We start from the raw sequence: 27,966 nt of genomic DNA, 5'->3' as shown, positions 1-27,966 counted from the left end.
GTTACTTTTGGCTATCTTGGAAAGGGGTTGGGTTAGGAAAATGAAATTTTCAGGGATGGATGTACATGCTATGGTATGTCCCGGGAAGGTACTTTGAAGTACCTACCTCCACTCATCCCCCCCTCTATATAATGGTAAATTACTGCACATTACTAGTTGTTTTAGCTCACATTTCATCCTATACTACTATCATGATTATAAATCACTGCTTACCTTACACAACTTCAGCTTTTAACCTTGTTCATTAAAATATATTCCAAAATCCTATTTCCATTATAAGCCATTTAATTTTCTTCCCATGCTGACTTTGGTTATGGTATAATGAAAGCGGGTCTGTGATGTCACAAATTTGTTTATCGTAAACCCTTAAGGGTAGCATGCAGGTGGCAAGTGTCGATAAGCCATTTAAACTTTATTAATTAGGAATAGGATTTGACAAAAGACAGACCAGTAAAAATAACCAAATAGTTTTTAGAGCACAAATTATGTCATGGGAAGATGTTTTTGAAATCCCCCTTCCACCCAAACTCAAAATTTTCTAAAGCATTAATTTTCTAAAGCATAAAATTTTCTAAAGCATTTTCTTTAGCATTAACCAAACTTCACTTCTTGAGTATGTTTTATATAATAGGCAAGTACCATTGAAACTATTAGTTTCAGTACTAATAGTTATACTACCTACTGCACATTTCAGTAAAATTCAAGTTTAGCTACTTTTTGCTATCTTGGAAAGGGGTTAGGTTTGGAAAATGCAACTTTCTTTTATGGTTCTACAATCTAAAGTATGTCCTTGGAAGGTACTTTGAAGCTCCTATCCATCTCCTTATCCCTCTAGAGCAGGGGTGGCCAACCCAAATTATCTTGCAGGCCACTTTGGAAATGCTTCATAACTCTGCAGGCCGCATATAGAATTATATATACCCATATTAAATTTAGACCTATTATAGATATTTTTTGGAGTGACAAATTCAAAAATAATGTATTTTTGTTAATTATGTTTACTATTGTTTTTACATATAAACATAAATGATATAATAATAATAATGATACTAAATGCACATTGTAAAAAATATATGATACTCAAAATAATGAATAAAATAAAATCATAAAAACATATTTATTTCACTAATGCAATATATATTTCTCCACTTTTTACTTAGCCTTTCCAAGTTGATCTCAATTTGGGTTTTCGCACATTGTAATTGGTGTTGAAGGTTAGCATCCATTATGTTTGAGCATTTTTTGTGTTTTGTCAATTTTTATTTTTGAAAAAAATAATTTGCTGGTGTAAGTTAAACCAAAAGGGCTAACAATTTTTTGTGCCAGGAAAAATGCAACTTTCTTGCATGGTTCTACAATCTAAAGTATGTCCTTGGAAGGTATTTTGAAGCTCATATCTGTCTCCTTATCCCTCTAGAGCAGGGGTGGCCATCCCAAATTATCTTGCAGGCCACTTTGGAAATGCATCATAACTCTGCCAGCTGCATATAAAATATATATATATATATACATACTCATATTAAATTTAGACCTATTATAGATATTTTTTGGAGTGACAAATTGAAAAATAATGTATTTTTATTAATTATGTTTACTATTGTTTTTACATATAAACATAGATGATATAATTATAATAATGATTCTAAATGCACATTGTAAAAAATATATGATACTAAAAATAATAAATAAAATAACAAATAAAAAAAATAAAATTGCTGTAAACATCTTCCACTACTTAATTATCTGGCTTGACTCAATTTCAACACGAAAAGGAGATGAATATATTTAAAAAATTCTGGTGTATTTTTTTCCAACTCTAAATTATTGAACTGGCTTTCAAAGGCATCTGCAAGTTTTCATATTTCTTTTACATATTTGATATAATTGTAGCCTTTTGATTTTTAAAATTCTTTCAACAATTGAAAGTGGTGAGCATTATTCATTTTCCACTGTGATGCAAATAACAACAATTTCTTCTGAAATTTTCTCATGTCATTAAATGTATAAAGTATGAGGTTATCTTTTCCTTGTAATGATATATTTAATTCATTGAGTTTGTTGACAATAGCCACTAAAAAGCATAAATTCAATAACCACTCATCATTTCTTAATTCTGGCAGAGACCTTTTTTGTCATTTGTAAACAAATCAATTTTTTCTTGTAATTGATAAAATTGCTGTAAACATCTTCCACTACTTAATTATCTGGCTTGACTCAATTTCAACATGAAAAGGAGATGAATATATTTAAAAAATTCTGGTGTATTTTTTTCCAACTCTAAATTATTGAACTGGCTTTCAAAGGCATCTGCAAGTTTTCATATTTCTTTTGCATATTTGATATAATTGTATCCTTTTGATTTTTTAAATTCTTTCAACAATTGAAAGGGGTGAGCATCATTCATTTTCCACTGTGATGCAAATAACAACAATTTCTTCTGAAATGTTCTGATGTCATTAAATGATTAAAGTATGAGGTTATCTTTTCCTTGTAGTGATATATTTAATTCATTGAGTTTGCTGACAATATCCACTAAAAAGCATAAATTCAATAACCACTCATCATTTCTTAATTCTGGCACAGACCTTTTTTGTCATTCATAAACAAATCAATTTTTTCTTGTAATTGATAAAATTGCAGTAAACATCTTCCACTACTTAATTATCTGGCTTGACTGAAGTACACAACATCTCTGTATTCAGAATCTAATTCTTTTAGAAAATCCCGAAACTTTCAATGGACAAATGCGTGTGATCAAATGTAATTCCCTGTTTTTATAACCCTTCTTGCATAACATGGTACATTGATAATACTTGGGCTATACAACATAATGATATAAGACTTAGGCTATATACATTGATAAACAACATTGTTAAGAGTGAAGCATCAAATCTGGGATGTTCCAAGATGTGCATGCATCATGAGGGCACAGAATATAAAAGTGTGATGAATCTAACAGGCTGCAAAAATTTTAACAGCAGGCTGCATGCAGCCTCTGGGCCATGGGTTGGCCACCCCTGCTCTAGAGGGTGATGACCTTTAAAAATCTTTGTTATCCCTGTGAAACCTTGCAAAATAGATCTTCTGCTTAAATGAAGTACAACAGAAATGTTTTCAGCTTCACAGCTTTGCTCAATCCTAATTTATAAGGTTTCAAAGATATGCAAATGCATTTCCTAAATTTAGAAAAATAATTGATATGGATTAAAATTCCACTCAAATAACATGAATTGCATTTTCAGAACTAAAACTAGGGGAGAAGAAAATGAAAATTGAAGATTAAAGTAAAATGTTTTTTTGTCAAAATGTCAATAGGTATAGTAGGGTAAAGGCACTGGTGATTCAACAGTGCAATTTGGGAACCACTGTCAAAATTTTCCTTCAAAACTGAATAACTCTGCTTAGTTGTGACTTAGAACACCATCTCTTGAAGCTGTCATTATATTTTGACAATGCTAAACGTTGCCACTATATCTGATACACCAAGATAAGAAAAGAACATTGAATTCAATCACTTTCCTGTTTTTGACAAAAAATGAGCTCCTGACAATTATTTATCTATGTAAGATTCAAACTGCCAATACTTGGTCATTTTTTTGCAAAAACAAATTGGGATCAGCACCAATGCGTCAAGATCCATCTGATTTTCTCTAAAATCTAGCCATATTGGCTTTTTCTTCATAAGAATTAATTAAAATGGCAGCAAATATTCTATTGACAAAACTATGTTCCAAGTGTTGAAAATTCTTGTCTAATGTAGTGGGATAACAGACTGACCAAAAATGTTCCTTCAGCCAAATTCAAATGTAGATTTTGGCTTCTATCATGACATTCATTTCTTTTGAGAATATCTTGTAGTAACCTTGATGAAATTATTGAGACAGCAACCAGCCCTGTCAAAATATAGGTGACTCTGTCAAAACTTCACTTAACATTTAAAACAGATGAGAAACAATTAATGTCAAAATTCAAGGGTCCTCTGACAAAATCATAGCTGTCAAATTTATGGGTACTTTCTCAACAACAAGAGATTTTCATGATTATTATTCCAAATAATATTTCACATGAAAAATATTTAAAAAGTTTTTTTTTAAATTGTATTTTACTAATGTGATGCTAGTATTTTCCGTCATCTGAGGAACTGCCACTTGGCCTCATGCCATGTTTATGTTTTTAAGCATTTGACTTGGTTGATCACAACATCCTAGTGTACAAGATGTACCAGTAAGTTTCGAAACTTACTCTTACCAAATAAGTTACCAGTAACTTTGGAAAGTTACCACATAAGTGGTAAGTTTCTAATACTTATGAATTTAAAAGAAAATATTATCTCTTCTTGGACAGATTGATAAGAAAAATATTATTTTTGCATTGTTTTATTTGTTGATTTCCTACTTTGTGTACATGGGGGAAAAAATTATATAAATTGTACTTAGGCTTCAGATAATTCTTTATGAGATAGTAAGAGATATGCTAGAGTTGCTGCTCTTCCTCCTCATCTGGTGCATCTTCAAACGCTATATCTGGCAGATCATCTTCCACCAGACCATCCCCAGTATCACATGGCAGTGGACTATTGATAGAAAGACATGATGGCAGCGTGAACACCCCTTCCAGTCTTTCATGTCGATTTCCAGACATTTTTGAATCTACACAGTAATGCTCATTTTTTTTGCTATCGAGTGATTGATGGACCATTAGAATTTTGTTTGCTGTTTCATGCTTGATGGAGTTTCTATGGTGGGTCTGTACTAGTCCATAACCTGACCAGAGTCTGTTGCAGGATGCTATAATAACAAAAATTGTTGAGATTTTTACAGCCACTCCTGTTAGCACCAACTTTGCAAAAAAAACAAAAAAAAACAGCCCACATACAAGCTGCCAATTTGACAGATTTTGCAGTCTCAACGTAGAATTATTTAGAAAATGGGCCACTTTTGAAGATGTAGCTACAGAGTTCTGTGTTCAAGACCCCAACAAAGTCAGATTCAGATTTTTTGTTAAATGAATCACCATCCTTCCGAAATTGGTAGGAAAATTTAGCAAGCTCATTGATTCAACTTACTGCATCCGTAAACTCACCCTGTGTCTGTGAGTCTGCACCAAAAAGCGGATCAAGTAGAGTAGCTGCAGCTAGTGTGGGATCATATGCAAATATCCTCCTATTTTCTAGGTGCTTGTGGATTTTCCTTTCCTCTGCCTTTGAGACTGACAAAATGGTACAGTCTCCTAGAAACGCCACTTTAGCAAATTGAAGTACGGGATGACACATGAAAGAAGAGCTTCTTCTCCTTCAAAGAAGTGACACCTAAGTGAAATTGGCTTTAAGAATTTCAAACAGGATATTAATTGCTCCAGTTTCAATCATTGAAAAGCAGTTTTCTGATATCCTGAATGCCCTCATTAATATCACAACTTCTATTGATTAATATAGACCATAAAGGTTCCCACAACTCTTTCATGAAGCAAATAAATTGGTAGATAGATCCCCAGCGAGTTTTGATAGGTAGTTTTGGGCTGATAATTTTGCCAAGAAATGAAATCTGCTTTTTGTTAAGGACAAATTGAGCCATGTGATGAGACCTGACAAAGGTCTGATGACCTTAAAGATATTATTGAAACACTGGTCTAAGCATTTCATAGTATCTTGGACAAGTAAATTCAAAATGTGAGGGATTCACCCAATGGTTTGAAGGTGGGGGTATTTTTGCTTCAATAGCGAGGTAGCTAGTTTATTTACTCTAGGATTATCAAGGCAAATGGTGTCAATCCATATCATTGCATTTCTGTCTCTGATCATATCAGGGCACCAAACTTTAGCAACTTCTTCCAGTTAGTTCATCAGCTACACACTGTGCAGTGTGCTGCTTGTCACCAGTTTCTGCTGATTCAAGGAAAAGAGCTTTAGTGACAAGGCCATAGTTAAAAATGGGTTCCTGTCTAATATTTGTCCATCCATTGGAACAAAGAGTGTTGGCTGTTTTGCAGTTCTGAGTTTCCAGTTTAATATCAAGCGTGCTTTCAGCAAAGCATTCATCCAGGTATTTGATTTGCACTTTATGATCCAAAATTTCCTTCATAGCTGAATTTGCAGCTGGAAATTTCCTTCATGGCAAATGGTATATTGCATGCATAAAATGCACGAGCCAAATCTTCGTTGCAGGCTTTGTGTTGTTCTATGGTCACTTTTTGGATACATGTAAGTTTTGGTTGCTCCGCCACTTTAGTTTTCATAAGGAAGAGGGAGGAAGCTTGAACAAACAAGGGGAGTTGGAACAGAAGACCCAGAAGTACTGGGAAGCAATGATGTTCCAGCCAAAGTGTTTGAAAGTACTGGAACTTGATTAGAACCACCTTTATCAGAAAAGATGGAATCACTGCCAACATCTTCAGATTCTGCACCTTTGCCTCTTTCATGCAACTTCTTCTTTACGCGCTTCTGGGATGATGGGAAAGATTTATGTTTGGGCACTAGTTGCTGCTGTGTCACCATCACAATGCTAGATTAGAAGAGGTTGGAGGGGAATATTTTTTATTAATAGGCCTCACTACCCGCATTATAGCCGTATATATAATTAACTGATTATTTATTCTATAGTTAAATATAGACAGTAAAAAAATTTGAGTAAAAAGTCTATTTAATTTGGTGAGTTTTAGTCAAAAGATCATCAAATTAAATTGACCTCTGCTGTGAACGTCTTATTTATTCAGATTGACTGACTCATTGCGTATCCCCTTTTGTTTCTTTTTTTTACTCAGGCAGGAAATGACAAAGAGGTAGTCCAACACAGCAATATCAGCATAAGCTCAAAGGGGTATGACTAATGCATTGAATTTGATGAATGAAATTTTTTTACGATAGATTTTTAGTGAAGTGGCAGCTCTCTTAGGATGGATTCCTATCAATTGAGAATATTTTTGTTCATCAAGAATTTGAAGATACCACTTATGAAACTTACCAGTAAGTTTGACCTAAAACTTACCATAGCTGTGTAAGTTATCCAGTGGTAACTTACCTCTTGCACACTACATCATCCTAATTCATTTATCACTGAATAACTTTGAAGTAGACCCTCTCTTAGTAAATTTTGTATATGTCTTCTTTCAATTAGATGCCAAGATTTAAAATCCAAAAATATTCTCTTGGAACCCCTCTACTTAGTTGCTCAAATAACTGAAATTGTATTTTCAGAACTAAAGCCAGAGAAAAAGGAACTGATAATGGGTAATGGGTATTTCAAAAACATCTTCCCATGACATAAAAAACATCTTCCCATAACATAAATTGTCCTCTAAAGTCGATTCTGATGTTTGTAGTGCTCTATGTCTGAGTGCTTTAGAAATATTTAAAAAAGCTTCTAAAGTAAAATTTTGAGTTTGGGGGGAAGGGAGATTTCAAAAACATCTTCCCATAACATAATTTGTCCTCTAAAGTTGATTCTGATGTTTGTAGTGCTCTATGTCTTAGTGCTTTAGAAATATTTAAAAAAGCTTATAAAGTAAAATTTTGAGTTTGGGGGGAAGGGGGATTTCAAAAACATCTTCCCATAACATAATTTGTCCTCTTAAGTCAATTCTGATATTTGTAGTGCTCTATCTATTAGTGCTTTAGAAATATTTAAAAAGCTTCTAAAGTAGAATTTTGGAAAATTTTGAGTTTGGGGGGAAGGGGGATTTCAAGAACATCTTCCCATAACATAATTTGTCCTCTAAAGTTGATTCTGATTTTTGTAATGCTCTATGTCTTAGCGCTTTAGAAATATTTAAAAAAGCTTCTAAAGTAAAATTTTGAGCTTGGGGGGAAGGGGGATTTCAAAAACATCTTCCCATGACATCAATTGTCCTCTAAAGGCGATTCTGATGTTTTTAGCACTCTATGTCTTAGCGCTCTATGTCTTAGCGCTTTACAAATATTTAAAAAAAGTTCAAAAGTAGAATTTTGGACAATTTTGAGTTTGGGGCAAAGGGGGATTTCAAAAACATCTTCCCATAATATAATTTGTCCTATAAAGTTGATTCTGATATATGTAGTGCTCTATCTATTAGTGCTTTGGAAATATTTAAAAAGCTTCTAAAGCAGAATTTTGGAAAATTTTGATTTTGGGGGGAGGGGATTTCAAAAACATCTTCCCATAACATAATTTGTCCTCTAAAGTTGATTCTGATGTTTGTAATGCTCTATGTCTTAGTGCTTTACAAAGCTTCTAAAGTAAAATTTTGAGTTTGGGGGGAAAAGGAATTTCAAAAACTTATGCACATGGAATACCCCGTCCTCTAAAGTCGATTCTGTTGTTTTCGTCGCTCTATGTATTGGCGCCTTACAAATATTTAAAAAAGCTTCTGAATTAGAATGTTGAAAATTTCTGAGTTTGGGGCAAAGGGGGATTTCAGAAACATCATCCCATGACATAGACCTGTCCTCTAAAGTTAATTCTGATGTTTGTAACGCTCTATGTCTTAGCGCTTTAGAAATATTTAAAAAAGCATCTAAAGTAGAATTTTAGAAAATTTTGAGTTTGGGGGGAAGGGGGAGTTCAAAAACTTCTTCCCAAGATATAACGTGTCCTCTGAAGTTGATTCTGATGTTTATAGCACTCTATCTTTTAGTGCTAAAGTAGAATTTTGGAAAATTTTGAGTTTGGGGGAACGGGGATTTCAAGAACATCTTCCCATGACATTATTTGTCCTCTAAAAATGATTTGGTTAATTTTACTGGTCTATCTCTTGTCAAATCCTTTCCCTAATTAATAAAGTTTAAATGGCTTATCTACATTTGCCACCTGCATGCTACCCTTAAGGGGTTATAATAAACAAAGTTGTGACATCACAGACCTGCTTTCATTATACCATAACCAAAGTCAGCATGGGAAAAAAATTAAATGGCTAATAATGGAAAGAGGATTTTGGAATATATTTTAATGAACAAGGTTAAAAGCTGAAGTTGTGTAAGGTAAGCAGTGATTTATATTTATGATAGTAATATAGGATAAAATGTGAGCTAAAACAACTAGTAATGTGCAGTAATTTACCATTATATAGAGGGGGGAATGAGTGGAGGTAGGGGCTTCAAAGTACCTTCCTGTGACATACCTTAGCATGTAGATCCATCCCTGAAAGTTTCATTTTCCTAACCAAACCCCTTTCTAAGATAGCCAAAAGTAACTAAAGCAGAATTTTACTGGTTAATATCTACCAAATCATATTATTGAGTTAGGAATAAAGTGAATACACCATTCAATGCTTTTTTTTATGCTGATTACGAATATAATAAGCATTTCTATTGGAAATTAATTTCAGCCCCCCCCTTATATATACCTAACCTAACCTGGTAAATATCTACCAAATCATATTATTGAGTTAGGAATATATTGAATACACCATTCAATGCCTTTTTTATGCTGATTACAAATATAATAAGCATTTCTATTGGAAATGAATTTCAGCCCCCCTATATATGCCAATTCAGGGTTAGGTTAGGTATAGCCTATATAGGGGGGGGGGGGCTGAAATTAATTTCCGATATAAATGATTATTATATTCTTAATCAGCATAAACAAAGGCATCAAATGGTGTATTCACTTTATTCCTAACTCAATAATATGATTTGGTAGATATTGACCACCTAACCCTGAAATGGCATATATAGGGGAGGGGGCTGAAATTCATTTCTGATAGAAATGCTTATTACATTTGTAATCAGCATTAAAAAAGGCATCGAATGGTGTATTCACCTTAGTCCTAACTCAATAAAATGATTTGGTAGATATTGACCTTTTACCCTAATTTTTTCCAATATTCAAAGAGCAGATATCCAAATTTTATCCCCACCCCCATGATGTGAAAATATATACCCTGATTTGGATATATTTAGGGGTTAAGGTAAAGTTCATTTGGTAATAGAGACATTTACAATTCTTCTCAATTTCTAGCCTAACAAGATGTGAGGGTTTTTTGTTTTAGGCTAGCCTACATAATTTTTCTCAACTGGATACTGTTTTTTTTACCCTACACCACCAGGGATGGGGGTGTATACTCTGTTAACATACAGACATGCCCATATTTCTTTTATTTTACCATTTTATAGGTTAACTAAAAAACAGAGGGAAAAAATGCAAATTTGATAATCAACTAGGCTAACCTTACAGGCTAGAAAAAGTGCAGAAAATTTCACGTAATTCTGAAAAGTAAGGGTTGTGACACGTTTGAATCAGCTATGAATAGACTCTAACCTCTTCTGGTAAACAACTCCAAAGACCTTCCATTCTTTCTTCCATGCTTTCTTCAAGTTTCAAAATAGGAGGGTTTTTAACAGTGTCGCCACATGAGACGGAAAGGATCATACTTTTTCGATCCCCAAATTATGCTTCTTTGGACAGATTTATGCTATGCCAAGGTTTTTTCTCCTAAGTTTTGCGAACAAGTTAATAAGGTAAAGCCACAGATTCAAAACAGTCTTTGGAGGCAAAAACAATCGGGTACATAGACATGGTAGGAGCTGGGGTGATAATCTTCTTTGAAAAACGCATTGGCGATAGTAGTTATTTTAAAAACTACAAGAAATACACAGACTTTGACAAAGATATTTTAGGAGGATGGTAAACCTTCATTCACAGAAAGAAGAGGGGATAAACTGCGTTTTTTTACTGTGCACTTTTATATTGCAAAACATTGACCTTATTATTATGTATCTTTGGTAGATAATTAAATTTTTAAAAAGGAAGTTTTTTCAACAGAAATTAAGCAGCAACATCAAAACTTAAAACGAAAAGAAATCATTACTTACATGAGGGGGGTTGCTCCTGCCTCAATGCCTCTTTCTTTACGCTAAATTTTTACTTTCTTATAACTTTTGAAAAGGGATACTATTCTAACTAAACGGCCCTTGTGTTTTAGTAGTTTTGGTACTTGTTAAGGATCCGGTAAGTATGCGGAAAGTGAAGTTTCGTCAATGCTAATGAAATAAAACGAAAAATGATGAAAATATAATAGTTTATAAGCAAATTTGGGCTATATATTTGCCTGTTAGGGGGGGGGGGTGTAAAGCATAGCATATATTAAATACGTAGCATAAATGTTTTAAAGCATAATGGGCCAATTGTATAATTTTGGGGGGCTGACATGCCCAATAGAAGACATAGTTGCTAGACCATTCTATTATGATTAACAAAAGAGTTACCTCAAAATTTTGACTGACTTTGTTTAGAAAATGAATGGACTTCAGAGATGGCCTGCCTGCCCTCCAATCTCTTTTTAATCTTAAAAAGGGTGCCCGAACTTTGGATTTATAATCGAATTAGTTTCTTCAAAGGTTTCAATGATATTTCTAGTTATTACAGAGTGGTGCTGCCTGTGATTTTGCTTATATGCCCTTTTGAAAACTTCTATGCATACGGTTTTTTTTTTAATTGCAACTCTTCCTAATATTCCTTAAAAGTTTCAACCTAATACCCTTAGCATCATTAGTTATAGCAGCTTCAGTGGTAGTATTGAAAGTAGACACATAGTGTCTTCTGGCTAGTTCAAAATCCCCCACAACTTACCCTTTAAGGTCAATTTTAATAATATTAGTTGTTTTTCAGATATTGCTTTGTCGCCTCTTTGAAAATCCACATACTCATAGTTCGTTTTGACTTAGTTCAACATCCGCCTAAATATTCCTTAAAAGCGTCACCTTAATACCCTTAGCTTGCGTAGTAGCAATAATTACAGAATTATTAGTGGCAGTATGCGCATAGCACCTTTGGTTTCTTCATCATCCCCTTCAACACACACTTAAAGTTTCACCTTAATACCATCAACCGTTCTTGAAGCATTTATGATGCGTCAGCTTGACAACTTGTGTGGATTGTCATACAGTTCCATACAGTTCAAATTAGTTCCCCACAGTTTCTATGTATCCCAAATTTTTCGCCTTAATATCCTTAGTTTTAATAGCGGTAGTGGTAGTAGTAGCAGTAGAATTAATTCTTGTAGCCTAAGCTTTAGTGGCAGTAGTAGTAATAGAAGTAGTATTAATATTAACAGCAGTAATAGTATGACTAGAAGCAGTAGCAGTAGGATGGAAATATTTTCTTTTGGTTAGTTCAACATCCCTCACAACAACAGCTGTTAGTTTCAATTTCAACCACTAAATTGTTCCTAAGATATTGCTGTTACACCCTTTTGACAACCTGCATACAGATAGTGTGTTGTCATTCAGTTCACCTTCCCCCTCAAAATTCCTTGAAAATTTCACCTTCATACCCTTAGGCATAGTCATAATAGTAGTCATAGTAGTAGTATTGCTATTACTAGAAAAAGTATTGGATAGGGGTAGTACTACTAGCAGTAGTAGTAATACCATATTACCTTTTGATCGGTAGAGCATCCCTCTCATCAAGTCCTGGAAGTTTCAACTTAATACAATTTGCCACTGTTAAAACACTGCTGACATTTTCTTTTGATAACCTGTATGTTCATATACTGCTCATATGCTCTTAACATTACAAGTAGTGCAATAGAAGAAGTAGTCGCAGTAATAATAGTAGTAGTAGCAGTAACAGTAGTATTAGAAGTAGTGTGCACATATTGCCTTTTGGGGAGATAAATAATACATTGTGCCCAGAATGCTCTTTGCTTAGGCAGCACTGTTGCACTGCCTATGATGATCTTCCCTTTTAAGCATTATCTGGAAGTTCCAATTTAATACCCACATCAATCTTTGACTTATGCTATTTTGAAAATTCGCATTCAGAATCCGTCTTTCAATTTTGTTCGAATTTCCCCTCAATACTGTGAATGAAGTAGTCTGGTAGTAGTATTGGTGGAAGTTGTAGTAGTATTGGTACCATGCAAATATTGCCTTTTTAATCCTATCCCCAATGAAAAGTCCAGATCATATACTATGTGTAAAGAATGAGCAAACTTCCTAGCAAACAGCTCTGGTCCTGAAGACTCTGGGGAAGTTGACATTCCGAAAGACATAATTACTGGACCTTTCAACAAGGCTGAACAAAATAGATCTCTTAAAATTTTAATTGGATAGGTTTTGGGAATGATAGGCTTGGGGAGATGGGCTGATTGCCCTCCATTTATTATTGAGTCTTAAAAAGTGTAAGAAAACTTCTGACTTCCAATCAAATGAGCTCCATCTAATCCAATGCTTATACAACCACCCGTTCCATAAAACCATATTTGCGTTGGGATATACAACCCTTGCCCAGGTAATCTGGCGAATTATGTCCACCATAAAGATGTTGTTATATGACTTTTGGACTATTGGTAACAAAATGGCTGTCTCATAATTAAAATTGAATGCGTTTTGGGAAAAGAGGATGTGAGGAAGGGGGTGAGAGGCTAGTTGCTCTCCATCGTGTTTGACTCTTAAAAGGGAACCAGAACTATACATTTCCAATCAAATGAGCCTCTTTTAAAGTTCACATGAACACCCGTTCCATAAAACATTATATGCTCTGGGGCATAACTTACAACCCTTACCCCTAGACTCTGGGGGATTTTGTCAACCCCAAAGGCATTATTATATGATCTTTGACTATTTTTGAACAAATGGCTATCTTAAAATTTATATTGGATGCACTTGGCTAAATACAACACGGAGGGGGAATGGCTGCCCCCAATCACTTTGACTCATAAAAAGGGCACTAGAACATCTGATTTCCAATCAAATAATCCAATTACAGAGTTTTTGTGACTGTTCTTTCCATAAGACCTTATATGGCCTTGGCGTACAACCCTTGTGCTGAGGGTAGGGGGTGGGGGGTTGTCATCCTTGGAGACATAATTTTCAGACCTTTCAACTATGCTGACCAAAATGACTATCTCAAAATTTTGATTAGAAGTGTTTTGGGAATCGACATTCGTGGGGGGGAGTTTGTCACCCTCCAATCACTTTTGAAAATTAAAAAGGGCACAAGCCCTTGCAATTTTCAACTGAATCAGCCTATTTTGAAGCTTCTACAGCAAAAAATAGCCATTTCAAAATTTTCAACAGATGCATTTCAGGAAAATATGAGGTTTGTGGGGGGGATATCCACCCTCCAATCCCTCTGAATCTTAAAAAGGGCACGAGAACTTCTGATTACCAATCCAATGAGCCCCCTCTAAATTTTACAAAATCATCCTTTCAATATAATCTTTATATGCCCCCAGTGCATTACTTACAACCCTTAACCCTGAGGGCTGTGGGAAATTATCATCCTCAAAGACATAATTTCTGGGCTTTTCAACAATGTTGAACAAAATACCTATCTCAAAATTTTGACTGAATATGGTTGGAGAAATGGTGGGTACGGGATGGGGTTGAATTGCCATCCAATCAGTTTTGACTACTAAAAAGGGCACTAGCAGTGGTGGATCCAGGTGGGGATGGCACAGGGGGGACGCGTTAGCAATACCAAAGCTGCATAACAAACCTCACAACTTAGTCTTTCCATGCACTTTGTTTATGACAGCAGTATTGTAGAAGACTTGGTTGGATTTATGGACCTTCCCAAAACAAACTATAAGGGTATAACTGAACAAAAAACCAAAAATTACCGGTGAAATTTAAAAATGTTTTAGGTCGTCAAGTCCAAGGTTGCTTATTGGGTTGAACGTCACGAAAGTATATTGTGATTCGGGGATGATATGCCTAAAATGGTTCGGACAACCGTTTAGGGCTAAGCAGAAACCAGGTTGTCTGTGTTTGAGGTGGGAGGATGTCATAAAGAAATATTGAAAGGAAATGGGAACTTCCTGGGAGGGTGCAAAGAGGGAGGGTTTGAGTAGATTGGGACGGAGGAAGACTGTAAGTAGCTGTGTTGGCCTCAGGCAGCTTGTGTTGCGGTGAGTTGTTAGTAATAGTATTTCCTTGCCTACCTATGACGTATAATTGTTGAAGTTCCCTTTAAATTACTGGTTTTTCTTTGCTTGTAAGTTTATCAGAGCAACGTATTATGCACCCCCCACTAAAGAAAGTCTTGGATCCATCCCTGGGCTCTAGTCATTTCAATTTCAAATCAAGTGAGCCTTTTTCAAAGAGTGGGGTGGCTTAGACACAATTATTACAGTTGTGATTAATTTACTTGATAAGAACACTGAATGGAGAATTTAATGCTACATTTCTTTTTGCCCATCAGATTTTTGTCCCATAAATAGGCCTAAGAAAAGCTCTAAGAAGAACCCTATTCAGCAGATTTTTAAGTAGCCGCGGTGAAAGCATAGCAAAATTCAAGATGAGGGACTTTTCCCTATTTTAGAAAGTCTTTGAAACAACATTTCTCTTAAAAAATTTGCAGAAAATTTAACTCTTTGCCAAGGGCGGATCCAGAATTTGTTTAGGGGGTGGGGCGCAAAATAGGTTGAGCCGATACAATTCCATTAGGAGCAAGTTTAATTAACACAAACTTGCGTTAATTAAGTAAATTACACTACTTTAGACTACGTTAGTGGGGAGGCACCCCTCGGATCCACCACTGCTCTTTGCTCATATTGAAGGTTTGACACCTACAAAAAAAGATTGAAAAAAATGATTAGTATTTATTTCCTTTGTATACATGAATACCAATTCTTAGGGAAATTGTTCATTTGTACAAGATTACATAGTAACTATGGAAAAAAAACATTTCTTTTTTAGGCTAATTTTTCAATTGATTTAAGTGTTTTTTAACTGTTAGAGATGACACACGCACAGATACGATATACACACAGAGACAAAATACACAGAGAGACGAGACACACGCACAGAAACGACAAACACACAAAAAGATGACACACAAAGAGATGACACAGACACAGAGACGACACACACATAGAGACGACACACTCATAGAGACAACACACACACAGACACGACACCCGCCCAAAGAAAACAAAAGAACACGAACGACACACACACAGAGACAAGAACAATTGACATAATAAATACACACAGATACGACAAACACATAGAGACTGCTCGCACAGAAAGACGACAAACACACAGAGACTAAACTAATATAGAGACGACACACACACACACAAAGACGACACTTACACCGAGAAATCATACACAAAAAGAAGACACACACACAGGGAAGACACACACAAAGAGACGACACACGCACAGAGACGACACACACATAGAGACGACTAACACACAGAGAGGACAAACACACACAAACGACACACACACACAGAGACGAGACACACACATAGAGACAACACAGACACAGAGGCGACACACATAGAGACTAAACACGCACAGAGACGACACATACACAGAGGCGACACATACATGAAGACGACAAACATACAGAGAAGACACAAAAACAGAGACGACACACCCACATAGAGACGACACACACACATACAAAGACAACACACACAGACACAACACACGCACAGAGACGACACACGCACAGAGACAACACACACACACAGATATGAAACACACATAGAGAAGACACACGCAGAGAGACGACACACACACACAGACAACAATCACAGAGACAACACGCACACAGAGACGACACATACACAGAGGCGACAAACACATAGCGTTTTGATATTGCTTCTTACTTTAAGTTGAAGAAACTTTTTATAATTTAATTTCTGATCGCGGGGAACGGGCCACGGTTGAAGTGGTTTTCACGTAAAAATACCCTTCCCCTTTTCCATGGAAAATCCCCCCCAAGAGAATTCCATTCCTGTGTATGTTAAACAATTATGAAAATTTAATTGTAAGGTATGAGCATTTTGTACAAAATCTCAAGGACGAATAAAAAATCCAGAGAGGTTGAGCTAGGTCAACTCGCAATGTCATTCTATCATCATTAACCATTTTCATATATTTATGTTGTCTCAAATTTATAACAAACTGCCTGAGTTAACAAGCCCTCGTTAGACTCTATTTTAAACTGACAACCCTGTTCAAACACCCCTTGTGTATTATACAGAACACGTCGAAGTATTCGCAAATGCTAAACCCTTTTTTTAGAGCTATGATTGCAATGAATGGTACCTGTTATCAGACAAAAATGCCAATTGCCAAAAAAAACAAAAAAAACACGCCATGCTGAATGTGCTTTAAAAAACCCTTCTGGTTGAAAACATGTTTGTTATCGTTAACCATTTCAATAAATTGAGATTGTTCCAAATTTATAATAAATATCTTGCTTTTTGCAATGTGTAGAAACTAGTGGGGAATCCCCGCTCGTTTGGAAAGGTACCAATAAAAGGCAGGCAAAACGTGTTTAATTACATTTAGAGGTCCCATAGAATAGCATAGGATGGTTAAACCCTTAGAATAGCATGGGAGGGAACATAAACCCTTAGAATAATATAGGAAGGAACATAAACCCTTAGAATAGCATGGGAGGAACATAAGCCCTTAGAATAGCATAGGAAGGAACAGAAACTCCTAGAATAGCATAGGAAGGAACATAGCGCTATAGAATAGCATAGGAAGGAACATAATCCACCCAAATCCATAAGTGCATACCCTGAAAAGATGTCAAGGAACGTAGTCTCCCCAAATAGCACAGGAAGGAACATTGTCGGCTAGAATCCATTAGTACATGCTCTGGAAAGGTGCCAAGGAACGTAATCTCCCCAAATAACACCATTATAAGTACTCTAAGACACCTTGCTCCCATCCCCCCATCCCTCCAAAAATATTTTATTCAGAGATTTCTTGTTAAAAAATTATCCAATCACTAATTAGAATCAATCACACTCCTATTATTCAAACATTAATTAATATCGTTCATAGAGTCCAATATGTGAATTCCTTATCCGTTTTTGCAAATGTCAATCAAACAATTCCGATTGTAAAAGCGTGTTTAATCACGTTGCTTGGAAAAGTATCCACAAGTACATGCTCTGAAAAGGTGCCAAGGAACATAATCTCCCCAAATAACACCATTATAAGTACTCTAAGACACTTCGCTCCCATCACCACATCCATCCAAAAATATTTTATTCAGAGATTTCTTGTTAAAAAATTATCAAATCACTAATTAGAATCAATCACACTCCTATTATTCAAACATTAATTAATATCGTTCATAGAGTCCAATTTGCGAATTCCTTATCCCTTTTTGCAAATATCAATCAAACAATTCCGATTGTAAAAGCGAGTTTAATCACGTTGCTTGGAAAAGTATCCATAGGTACAAGCTCTGGAAAGACACCAAGGAACGTAATCTCCCAAAATAACACCATTATAAGTACTCTAAGACACCTCGCTCCCATCACCTCATCCCTCCAAAAATATTTTATTCAGAGATTTCTTGTTAAAAAATATCCAATCACTAATTAGAATCAATTACACTCCTATGATTCAAACATTGATTAATATCGTTCATAGAGTCCAATTTGCGAATTCCTTATCCCCTTTTGCAAATGTCAATCAAACAATTCCGATTTTAAAAGCGTGTTTAATCACGTTGCTTGGAAAGGTATCCATAAGTACATGCTCTGAAAAGGTGCCAAGGCAGTATAGGTGAGTAGTAACCAAGGTACCATTTTGCGTGCCTGTATAGCAATTTCCATGTTATTCTGGGACTTTATGTTCCATCCTTTGATAGTCTGGTCCTTTCCATTCCATATTATGATATTCTGATCCTTTACGTTCAATACTAGGTTATTGTTCTCCATTACGTTCCATCCTATGATATTCTGGGCCTATACGATCCATTATATGCTATTCTAGGCATATACATTCAATCAGATGATATTCCGGGCCTTTATGTTCCTTCCTATGATATTCTGGGCCTTTAAGTTCCTTCCTATGATATTCTGGGCCTTTACGTTCCTTCCTATGATATTCTGGGCCTTTACTTTCCTTCCTATGATATTCTGGGCCTTTATGTTCCTTCCTATGATATTCTGGGCCTTCGTTATACTATGCTCCGTCTTGTACTTGTTACATAACATGTTATGAAGGACAAGTTGTTCTGACGCAGATTTCTAGTTCAAGATATATATGTCTTTTTTAGTGATAAACCTGTATTATAAAACCAGCATGTCTTGTTTCGCTGTTAACATATTCAATTATTTCTGTATATATTCAGGTTTCAAATTAGGATTTTCAACAGTTTAATACACAAGTAACGTTTGAAAAGTATTGTCAATTTAAACAAGTTTTTCTGACACAATTTACAGACCAGATTTCTACTTCATATATTTTTTTGATAACTTGATACGTGATTTGAATAAAAGGAATTCAAATATTTTGTCTATGAAATAGAAGCTAACTCAATTTGCAAAAAGGTATTCCATTTGCACAACTCTGATCTGATTGAATTGTCGCCGACAATGAGATTTAATCACTGCTAAGACTATTGTTATTGCGAGAGAGTTACCCAATTTACAGCTTAGTGTTAACTGACAGTCTTCCAAATACGAACATTTTGAAAAGCAGACAAAAAATCGGACATTATAATCAGGATTATTTGATTAACATTTAAAAAGGGGTAATGAGATATATGATCTGTATAATACACAAGTGATGTTTGATAAGTATTGTCAATTTAAAATAGGATCTAACGCTCCCCCCCTTTTGTGAAAAGGTATTTGCGTACAGTGTACATAAACAATTAGCTTAGGTTCACTGAAATAAACTACGTTGAAGCTGTTTTTATTAAATATTTAATATATAGAGATGGTATTTTGATTGGGTTAGGTATTTAACATAATGCGTTCTGGTCTGGGCTGCCCCCTTTCATTGTTCATTGTTGTAGTTTCCGTTATTTTGTTACTAAAGTATTATAAATTTCATCACGTTTTAGGATATTCGATTAGGATTAACTTAACTTCATTCCTTGAGTGTTGTCGGGGTAACACGTAAGTACAAAATTTTGAGTTCACTGCAGGGGATTTTCCACAAGGAGAATTTTCCATGGGGAGGGAATTTTCCAGGAGGTGAATTGCTACTGCTCTAATATCTTTACAACATGGGAGAAGTGAAGTTTGGTTAATGTATAATACACAAGTAACGTTTGAAAAGTATTGTCAATTTAAACAAGTTTTTCTGACACAATTTACAGACCAGTTTCTACTTCATATATTTTTTTGATAGCTTGATGCGTGATTTGAATAAAAGGAATTCAAATATTTTGTCTATGAAATAGAAGCTAACTCAATTTGCAAAAAGGTATTCCATTTGCACAACTCTGATCTGATTGAATTGTCGCCGACAATGAGATTTAATCACTGCTAAGCCTATTGTTATTGCGAGAGAGTTACCCAATTGATACCTTGATACGTGATTTGAATAAAAGGATTTCAAATATTTTGTCTATGAAATAGAAGCTAACTCAATTTGCAAAAAGGTATTCCATTTGCACAACTCTGATCTGATTGAATTGTCACCGACAATGAGATTTAATCACTGCTAAGCCTATTGTTATTGCGAGAGAGTTACCCAATTTACAGCTTAGTGTTAACTGACGGACTTCCAAATACGAACATTTTGAAAAGCAGACAAAAAATCGGACATTATAATTAGAATTATTTGATTAACATTTAAAAAGGGGTAATGAGGTATATGATCTGTATAATACACAAGTGATGTTTGATAAGTATTGTCAATTTAAAATAGGATCTAACGTCCCCTTCACCACCACCCCCCCCCCCATTTCTGAGGCCAGGGAGGGGAGGAGTCAATTTCGGAGGCCCGAAAGAGTTGTTAACTCGGGTAATTTGTTATAAATTTGAAAAATGCCTAACGACGAATAGGAAATGCATTTTTTCTTTACATGGTGTTCGTTCAATTGAAAGTGAGCATTTCTGTAAAATAAATAATTCTTATATTTTTCCGTTCAATTGAAAGCGAGGATTTCTGTTAAATAAATAATTGTTATACCTTTTAAAATAGCTTTACGGGGTTTGAGGGGCTCAGTCGTTTTATTACGTGTGATTTTTTCTTTACATGGTGTTCGTTCAAAAAGCGAAGATTTTCTGTAAAAAGCCAAATTAGCCCAGTGGCCTATGAGAAATCATGGGTTGCATGGAGGGTTGAGTTGCACACTGGTTCAGTTAAAGGGGGTACAGTTACACGGGGGTTTAGTTAAATAGGGTTGAGTTGCACGACGGTTCAGTAGCATGAGAGTTCAGTAGCACGGGGGGTTCAGTTGTACAGGGTTTCGGTTATACAATGGTTCAGTTACATGGAGGGTATAGTGACATTTTAAAAGATGATTTTAGAAGAGGATTTGAAGGTGAAACTCTGTGGTCGTTATAATACACAAGTTCCATTTGAACAGTGTTGTGAGGTCACCTACCCCAACCCCAAAGGGTTCCGATCCCCCTACCCCAACCCTGAAGGAAGCCACCAGTCCTCAAAGGTCCCCCAAGCTCCCAAAGGACCACCCAGCCCTCAAGGGCCCCCCTCAGACCCTCAAAGGCCCTCCCCGGGCTCCCGTCTTTCGTAGGTGAATGTTGTCTGAAACTTATGTTTTGGAATGTAAGGGTTACTGTATTTGACTTTTCGGAGTTGGATTTCTTTGTCTTTCATAGGTGTGTGTTGTCTCAAACACAGGATTTGGGATAGGTGGTTTGCTATTTTTGACTTTTCTGAGCTAGATTTTTTACCCTTTCATAGGTGTGTGTTGTCAGAAAATTATGATTTGGGATGTGTAGTTTGCTAGTTGGACTTTTTAGAACTAGATTTTTCAGTCTTTCGTTGGTGTGTGGTGTCTGAAATCTATGATTTGGGATGTGTGGGTTGCTATTTTTTTACTTTTCTGAGCTGGATTTCTTAGCTTTTCATAGGTGAGTGTGGTCTAAAACTTATGATTTGGGACTAGGGGTTTGCTATTTTGACTTTTCTGAGCTAGATTTCTTACTCTTTCGTTGGTGTGAGTTGTCTGAAACCTATGATTTGGGATATATAAATTACTATTTCGGGCTTTTATGAGCTAGATTTCATAGTCTTTCGTTGGTGTGTGTTGTCTGAAACCTATGATTTGGGAAGGATGGATTGCTATTCTTGACTTTTCTGAGCTGGTTTTCTTAGCCGTTCATAGGTGCCCCCCTCTCCCCCAGGGCAGTGGTTTAGGTTAGGTTAGCTAGTAAACATCAAACTTAGCCATAGCTAGTTGAAACTCTGCATAAATATCTTCATTTTTAGTCTAATTGCGTAGCTACTAAAGGAACATTTTTGTTGTATCTATTGGTATCAATATTCCGGTTTTTTAGAGTTTCGGTTACTATTGAGCCTTACGTGCCTGAAATCATGAATTAGAATATTTATTTAGCTGTTTGGGTTTTGAAACATAGTTTTTTAGATATTCATGAGTGTTAGGTTCCTGGATGGTTTTAAGACTCCTCCATCCAATGAATTCAGATGGTTTTAGGACTCATCCCCCTAGCCATAACTCCATTCAACCTTGAGCGAAGTTATAAAAGTTTGATGAAGTATTTTTCTACTTAACAACTACATTCATAGCTTCCAAGATGATAGGACGGTATGACACAGAATTTATCAGTTACCGAGAGTTCAATGACTCCTCCCTGCAATGACTTCCAGGGGTTTTATGACTCCTCCCCACAATGAATTCAGATGGATTTAGGACTCATCCCCCTAGCCATAACTCCATTCACCCTTGAGCGAAGATATTAAAGTTTGATGAAGTATTTTTCTAGTTAACAACTACATTAATAACTTCCAAGATGATAGGACTGTATGATACAGAATTTATCAGTTTGAAAAAATCATCTTGTGGTGTTATATTTGAATGTGCATTTTTATTATTGTCAATGGAATTCGAAGAAACTGAATGTTATCATTAGATAGTGAGCTATAATATGTTTGAGTATGATAAGAGCTTGTGGAGTACTACATTACGTCAAATAAACAGGCGGAGACTTTACGATAGTAATTAGACCATTTTATAATGGTGGTCGGGAACTGAGAGATGTTCAGGAGGAAGTCAGTGAAATTTACAGCTTTTTCGGGGTTGAAGCACTCTACGTAAGGGGTAACGTACCTACAGATAAAGTTTTAATTCAAAAGTTTGACCCTAGGATTCCACTTCTCAATATAGAAGAGTTTAAGTGTCCTAAATTTGAAGGGCGTTATCACCGTCCTGAAGATAAGGTCAGGTTCTTCGCATAGTAGATACCTAAGAATATACCTGATCGTGATAAATCCATAAGACATGGTAAAAACCATTCTATATCATGGAACCATCATTTGTGGATGTTTAAGAGTGAACTCTAAGTAATATTTTCTTATGTAAACATTTGTTGTTGTTTTTTTTTTTTCAAAAAAAAAATCTGTTAATATGTTTAAGAAATAAATATCTTTAAGCTTAACCCGTCTTTATTCTTTAGAATAGTTCTTTTGTAAGCAAATCACAAACTCTTTCCTGAAGTTACCTCTTGGATACACAATGCAGAAATTTTATTTAAGAAACTATGAAAAAATTGTAAGTAAGTAAGTAACAAATTCGTTCTTGAAGTCACCTCTTGGATACACAATACAGAAATTTCATTAAAGAAATTATGAAAAATTGTAAGTAAGTAGCAAATTCTTTCTTGAATTCACTTGCTGGATAAACAAAGACATTTCGTTCAAGAAATTATGACAAAATTCTAAGTAAGTAACAAACTCTTTTTTGTTTACACGACTTAGATACACGAAGTAGAAATTTAATTCAAGAAATTATGAAAAAATTATCAGTAAGTTACAATTTCTTTCTTGAAATCAACTCTTGTAACTAAGTAGCAAATTTTTTTTTGAATTCACAAGTTGGATAAACAACAAGACATTTCGTTCAATAAATTATGACAAAGTTCTAAGTAAGTAGCAAACTCTTTTTTGTTTTCACATGTTGGATGTGTAATGTAGAAAATAAATTCAAGAAATTATGAAAAAATTCTCAGTAAGTAACCATTTCTTTCTTGAAGTCAATTCTTGGATACACAATACGGAAATTTCATTCAAGAAATTATGAAATTATTTGTAAGTAAGTAACAAACTCTTTATTTATTTCACACCTTGGATATACAGTACAGATACTTCATTCAAGAAATTATGCAAAAATCGCAAGTAGGTAACTTTTTTTCTCTCTTTATCACAAACAATTTTCACTTAGCTACACGATGTAGAAATTTAATTCAAGAAATTATGAAAAAATTCTCAGTAAGTAACAATTTCTTTCTTGAAGTCAACTCTTGGATACACAATACTGAAATTTCATTCAATAAATTATGAAAAAATTATAATAAATTGTAAGTAAGTAGCAAATTCTTTCGTGAATTCACGTCCTGAATAAACAAAAAGACATTTCGTTCAAGAAATTATGAAAAAATTCCATGTAAGTAACAAGCTCTTTAATTTTTTCACGAGTTAGATATACGACGAAGAAATTAAATTAAAGAAATTATGAAAAAAATCTCAGTCTAATTAGCAAATTATTTCTTGAATTCACCTGTTGGATAAACAAAAAGACATTTCGTTCAAGAAATTATGACAAAATTCTAAGTAAGTAACAAACTCTTTATTGTTTTCACGAGTTAGATATACGATGTAGAAATTAAATTCAAGAAATTATGAAAAAATTCTCAGTAAGTAACAATTTCTTTCTCGAAGTCAACTCTTGGATACACAGTACGGAAATTTCATTCAAGAAATTATGAAAATATTTGTAAGTAAGTAACAAACTCTTTATTGATTTCACCTCTCGGATATACAGTACAGATACTTCATTCAAGAAATTATGAAAAAATCGCAAGTAAGTAACTTTTTTTTTCTCTTTATCACAAACAATTTTCACTTAGCTACACGATGTAGAAATTTAATTCAAGAAATTATGAAAAAATTTCCAGTAAGTAACAATTTCTTTCTTGAAGTCAACTCTTGGATACACAATGCAGAAATTTCATTCAAGAAATTTTGAAAGTATTTGTAAGTAAGTAACAAGCTCTTTATTGATTTCACCTCTTGAATATACAGTAGAGATACTTCATTCAAGAAACGTAATTAAACACGTTTTGAAACTACATGCTATTTGCATGCCTTTCCTTGGCACCTTTCCAAATGAGTGGGGATTCCCCACTGGTTCCTACACATTGCAAAAAAGTGATAAGTACGAAAACTCCACGTTTTCAACCAGACTGGTTTTTTAGACAACACGAGAGACTTGCAAAGTCGACATAGCTTTATTTCATTTTTTAAGGTTAATTTAGACGAGGTTACGTGCGCGCACGTAACTTCGTCTAAATTGACCTTAAAAAATGAAATAAAGCTATGTCGACTTTGCATGTCTCTCGTGTTGTCTAAAAAACCAGTCTGGTTGAAAACGTCTGGTTGCCTAGCCCTTAAGATAGAGTAAAGAGTATTGTAGTTTTTTTATTTGGCATTCTTGAATTATTTGGGCAAGTCTTTGGACTATATTGTATTTGGCTGTAAAAATAACTATACCTATCAAAAATTCTGTAGAATAGACTTCAGTATGGTGAGCTAAACAGTTTTGAAACTTATACTTCTTACTAACTCCTAATTTAGGCTATGCAATTCCTTTGAATTTTGACTTTTCATAAGGAAGAACCATAGTAAGATAATAATGAGTTAGACTAACTTGAAAGCTAAATTTGATATGTCTGATAACACATATCATTAGAATATTTTCTGATAACACCATCATAAACTGGCATTTGACATAAGAAAATGGCAGTCAAGGTGCCATTTCTGGTGTGGAAAGATGGGAAGCATGAAAAGAGCAATATCACAATCTCCACGGTGAAAAATCTATTGATGTGCACCTAATGGAGGCTTTTCATTTGCAGTGGGTGAACTGGTAGCTGTCTCTGTGCACTTTCATCATAAGGCACCATTCTACAGTTGCCACTAACTTAATATTTTCAAATCATTTTCTTTTACCCTTATCTTACTCTCCTATGTTTACTCAAAACTAAATGTTTATACTGAAAATAAATTCATATAACGCGTACTTTATACAGTATTTTAATTTAAAAAATCAAGAAAAAGAATTAAAGAACAACAAAATTGAAGAAAATATAAATGAGCATAATAATAGATTAAATAAAAGAGAATTTTAAGGCTAAATCGTTAAAAAGCACTTAAATCAATTGAAATATTAGCCTAAAAAAGAAATGTTTTTTTTCCATAGTTACTATGTAATCTTGTACAAATGAACAATTTCCCTAAGAATTGGTATTCATGTATACAAAGGAAATTAATACTATTTTTTTCAGTCTTTTTTTTTGTAGGCGTCAAACCTTCAAAATGAGCAAAGAGCAGTGGTGGACTCAGGAATAGTAACTATTATTTCGGTTTGTCTTAAAAGTAAAAGTTTTATTACGAAAATAAATTTATGGTGATTTTGAAAAAAAACCTGAAACCCCTTGAAAAGGGCGTCAGATTGAAAAGTGCACCATTGAAATCAGCATGGTCGAAAATCTTAGACAGGGAAATGACACTCCCCCTCCTTGAACAACAAAGAAAATCGCTCTTTTGAATCGATAGCACTGATGTGTCTCCCTTTTTTTCATTTTTTTTCTAGAAGGACTAGGGGGTGGCCAGAGCATCATAGAGAGGTGTGTAATAGCTCATTTGAAAGGAAATTAAATTTGTAATTGCCCTTTTTAAGTGAACAAAAAGATTGGGGGGAGACTAGACCCCTCTCTACAGGCCCCCTATGGATTATATGACCCTCCATAACCCCTGGGGAAAGGGTTGTATGCTGTATTGGGATCTGACGTATCAATATCACGCGTATCGGTATGGGCGTATTGTAATTTGGTATATTGGTACCATCATTTTTAGTAGCTCATATAAAACATATTGCACATATATACATCCTTCCTTCCTATAAATTCCACCATCAGTAAGTTCCAAATCATGGTTGTAGCGGGAGCTGAAACCTAGTAAAGAGCAAACCACTGACTATAGTAACCAAAAGTTAAAAGCCGCGTTTAGAAAAAAATCTACCTAGTGAAAAAATTGCCATCTGGCACTTATTCAGGAATGGAGACTATTATTTCTTAAAAGTAAAAGCTTATTGCCAAAAGAAATTTATGTTGATTTCGAAAAAAGTCTGAAACCCCTTCAAAATCGCGTCAGATCAAAATGAAAAGTGTACCTTTGCAATCAGCATGGTGGAAAACCAAAAAATTAGAGAGCAACTAGCCTCCCTCCCTGCAGGCCCCTCCCCCCAAAGTCACCCAATCAACATTTCGAGATAGCCATTTCGCTCATCATAGTTCAATGGTCCAATATCCATGGTTTTAGTGATGATATGATCCCTCTATAGTCCCAGCCCCCCACTAAAAATAGGGGTGTAGCTACCAACAATTAAGTTTGAATCATCAACATTTTTGAATTGGACCTTCAAACTTCACTCTACGATGGAGCCTGTGTGCTAGTGCTAACTGCGGGAATTGAGGGGAAACCAGTATGTTATTAATTAGTGCTGATTGCACAAGAATATGTGTGCAGTTTCAACGGGACAATCCATGCCAGACAGGTTTCTGAGTCAACGCCTGTTTCTGGATCAATCTGAAACAATGGATACAGAGGGTACTCAATATACGGTGACTCGATTAAAATAACTATGATGTCATAGCAACCAATCTATAGCAACCAGAATCAATATAAGGAATGATTTTTATTGTAATTCATATTAGTAAGAGAATTGAAATCAGAGAAAGAACAGTTTATATTTTATATTCTGCTTATTTGACAAGATATTAGCATAGAAAATGAATGCTATGTTTACACTATTGGAGCTTGATGGTGGAGCAGGAAGCAGCAATGATACAAAGACGCAAGTACCAAAATTAGCAGTGGAAATTACACGAGGATCTCGACTAAGCCTTGAATGAGAAGATAGGTATGCAAGATATGTGATATCATTAAGCGAATTTAAATTGTAAAAGCAGTTATTCTTGGATGCGAAACTAGATATAGTGCATATAAATAGACTTCAATCTGTTTTAAATACACTAGTGAAATATATTGAGAAAAATAAATTGTATCAA

General features: G+C 34.8%; 1 protein-coding gene across 1 annotated transcript in view; it reads right to left on the bottom strand.

Moving 5' to 3' along the window:
- Positions 1-10,299, bottom strand: part of LOC148955926 (uncharacterized) — a 43,325-nt gene extending 33,026 nt beyond the window's left edge. The window contains exon 1 of the mRNA XM_089086659.1: positions 10,230-10,299. Within this exon, the coding sequence (XP_088942785.1) occupies positions 10,230-10,274 (45 nt within the window). The 5' untranslated portion in view covers positions 10,275-10,299. The remainder of the gene's footprint in view (positions 1-10,229) is intronic.
- Between the last annotated feature and the right edge of the window lie 17,667 nt (positions 10,300-27,966).

The sequence above is a fragment of the Artemia sp. Qi Xiang Cuo genome, chromosome 1 (assembly GCF_049724085.1).
Source record: "Artemia sp. Qi Xiang Cuo chromosome 1, ASM4972408v1, whole genome shotgun sequence".
NCBI lineage: Eukaryota > Metazoa > Arthropoda > Branchiopoda > Anostraca > Artemiidae > Artemia > Artemia sp. Qi Xiang Cuo.
This window is presented reverse-complemented; position numbering and strand designations above follow the sequence as displayed.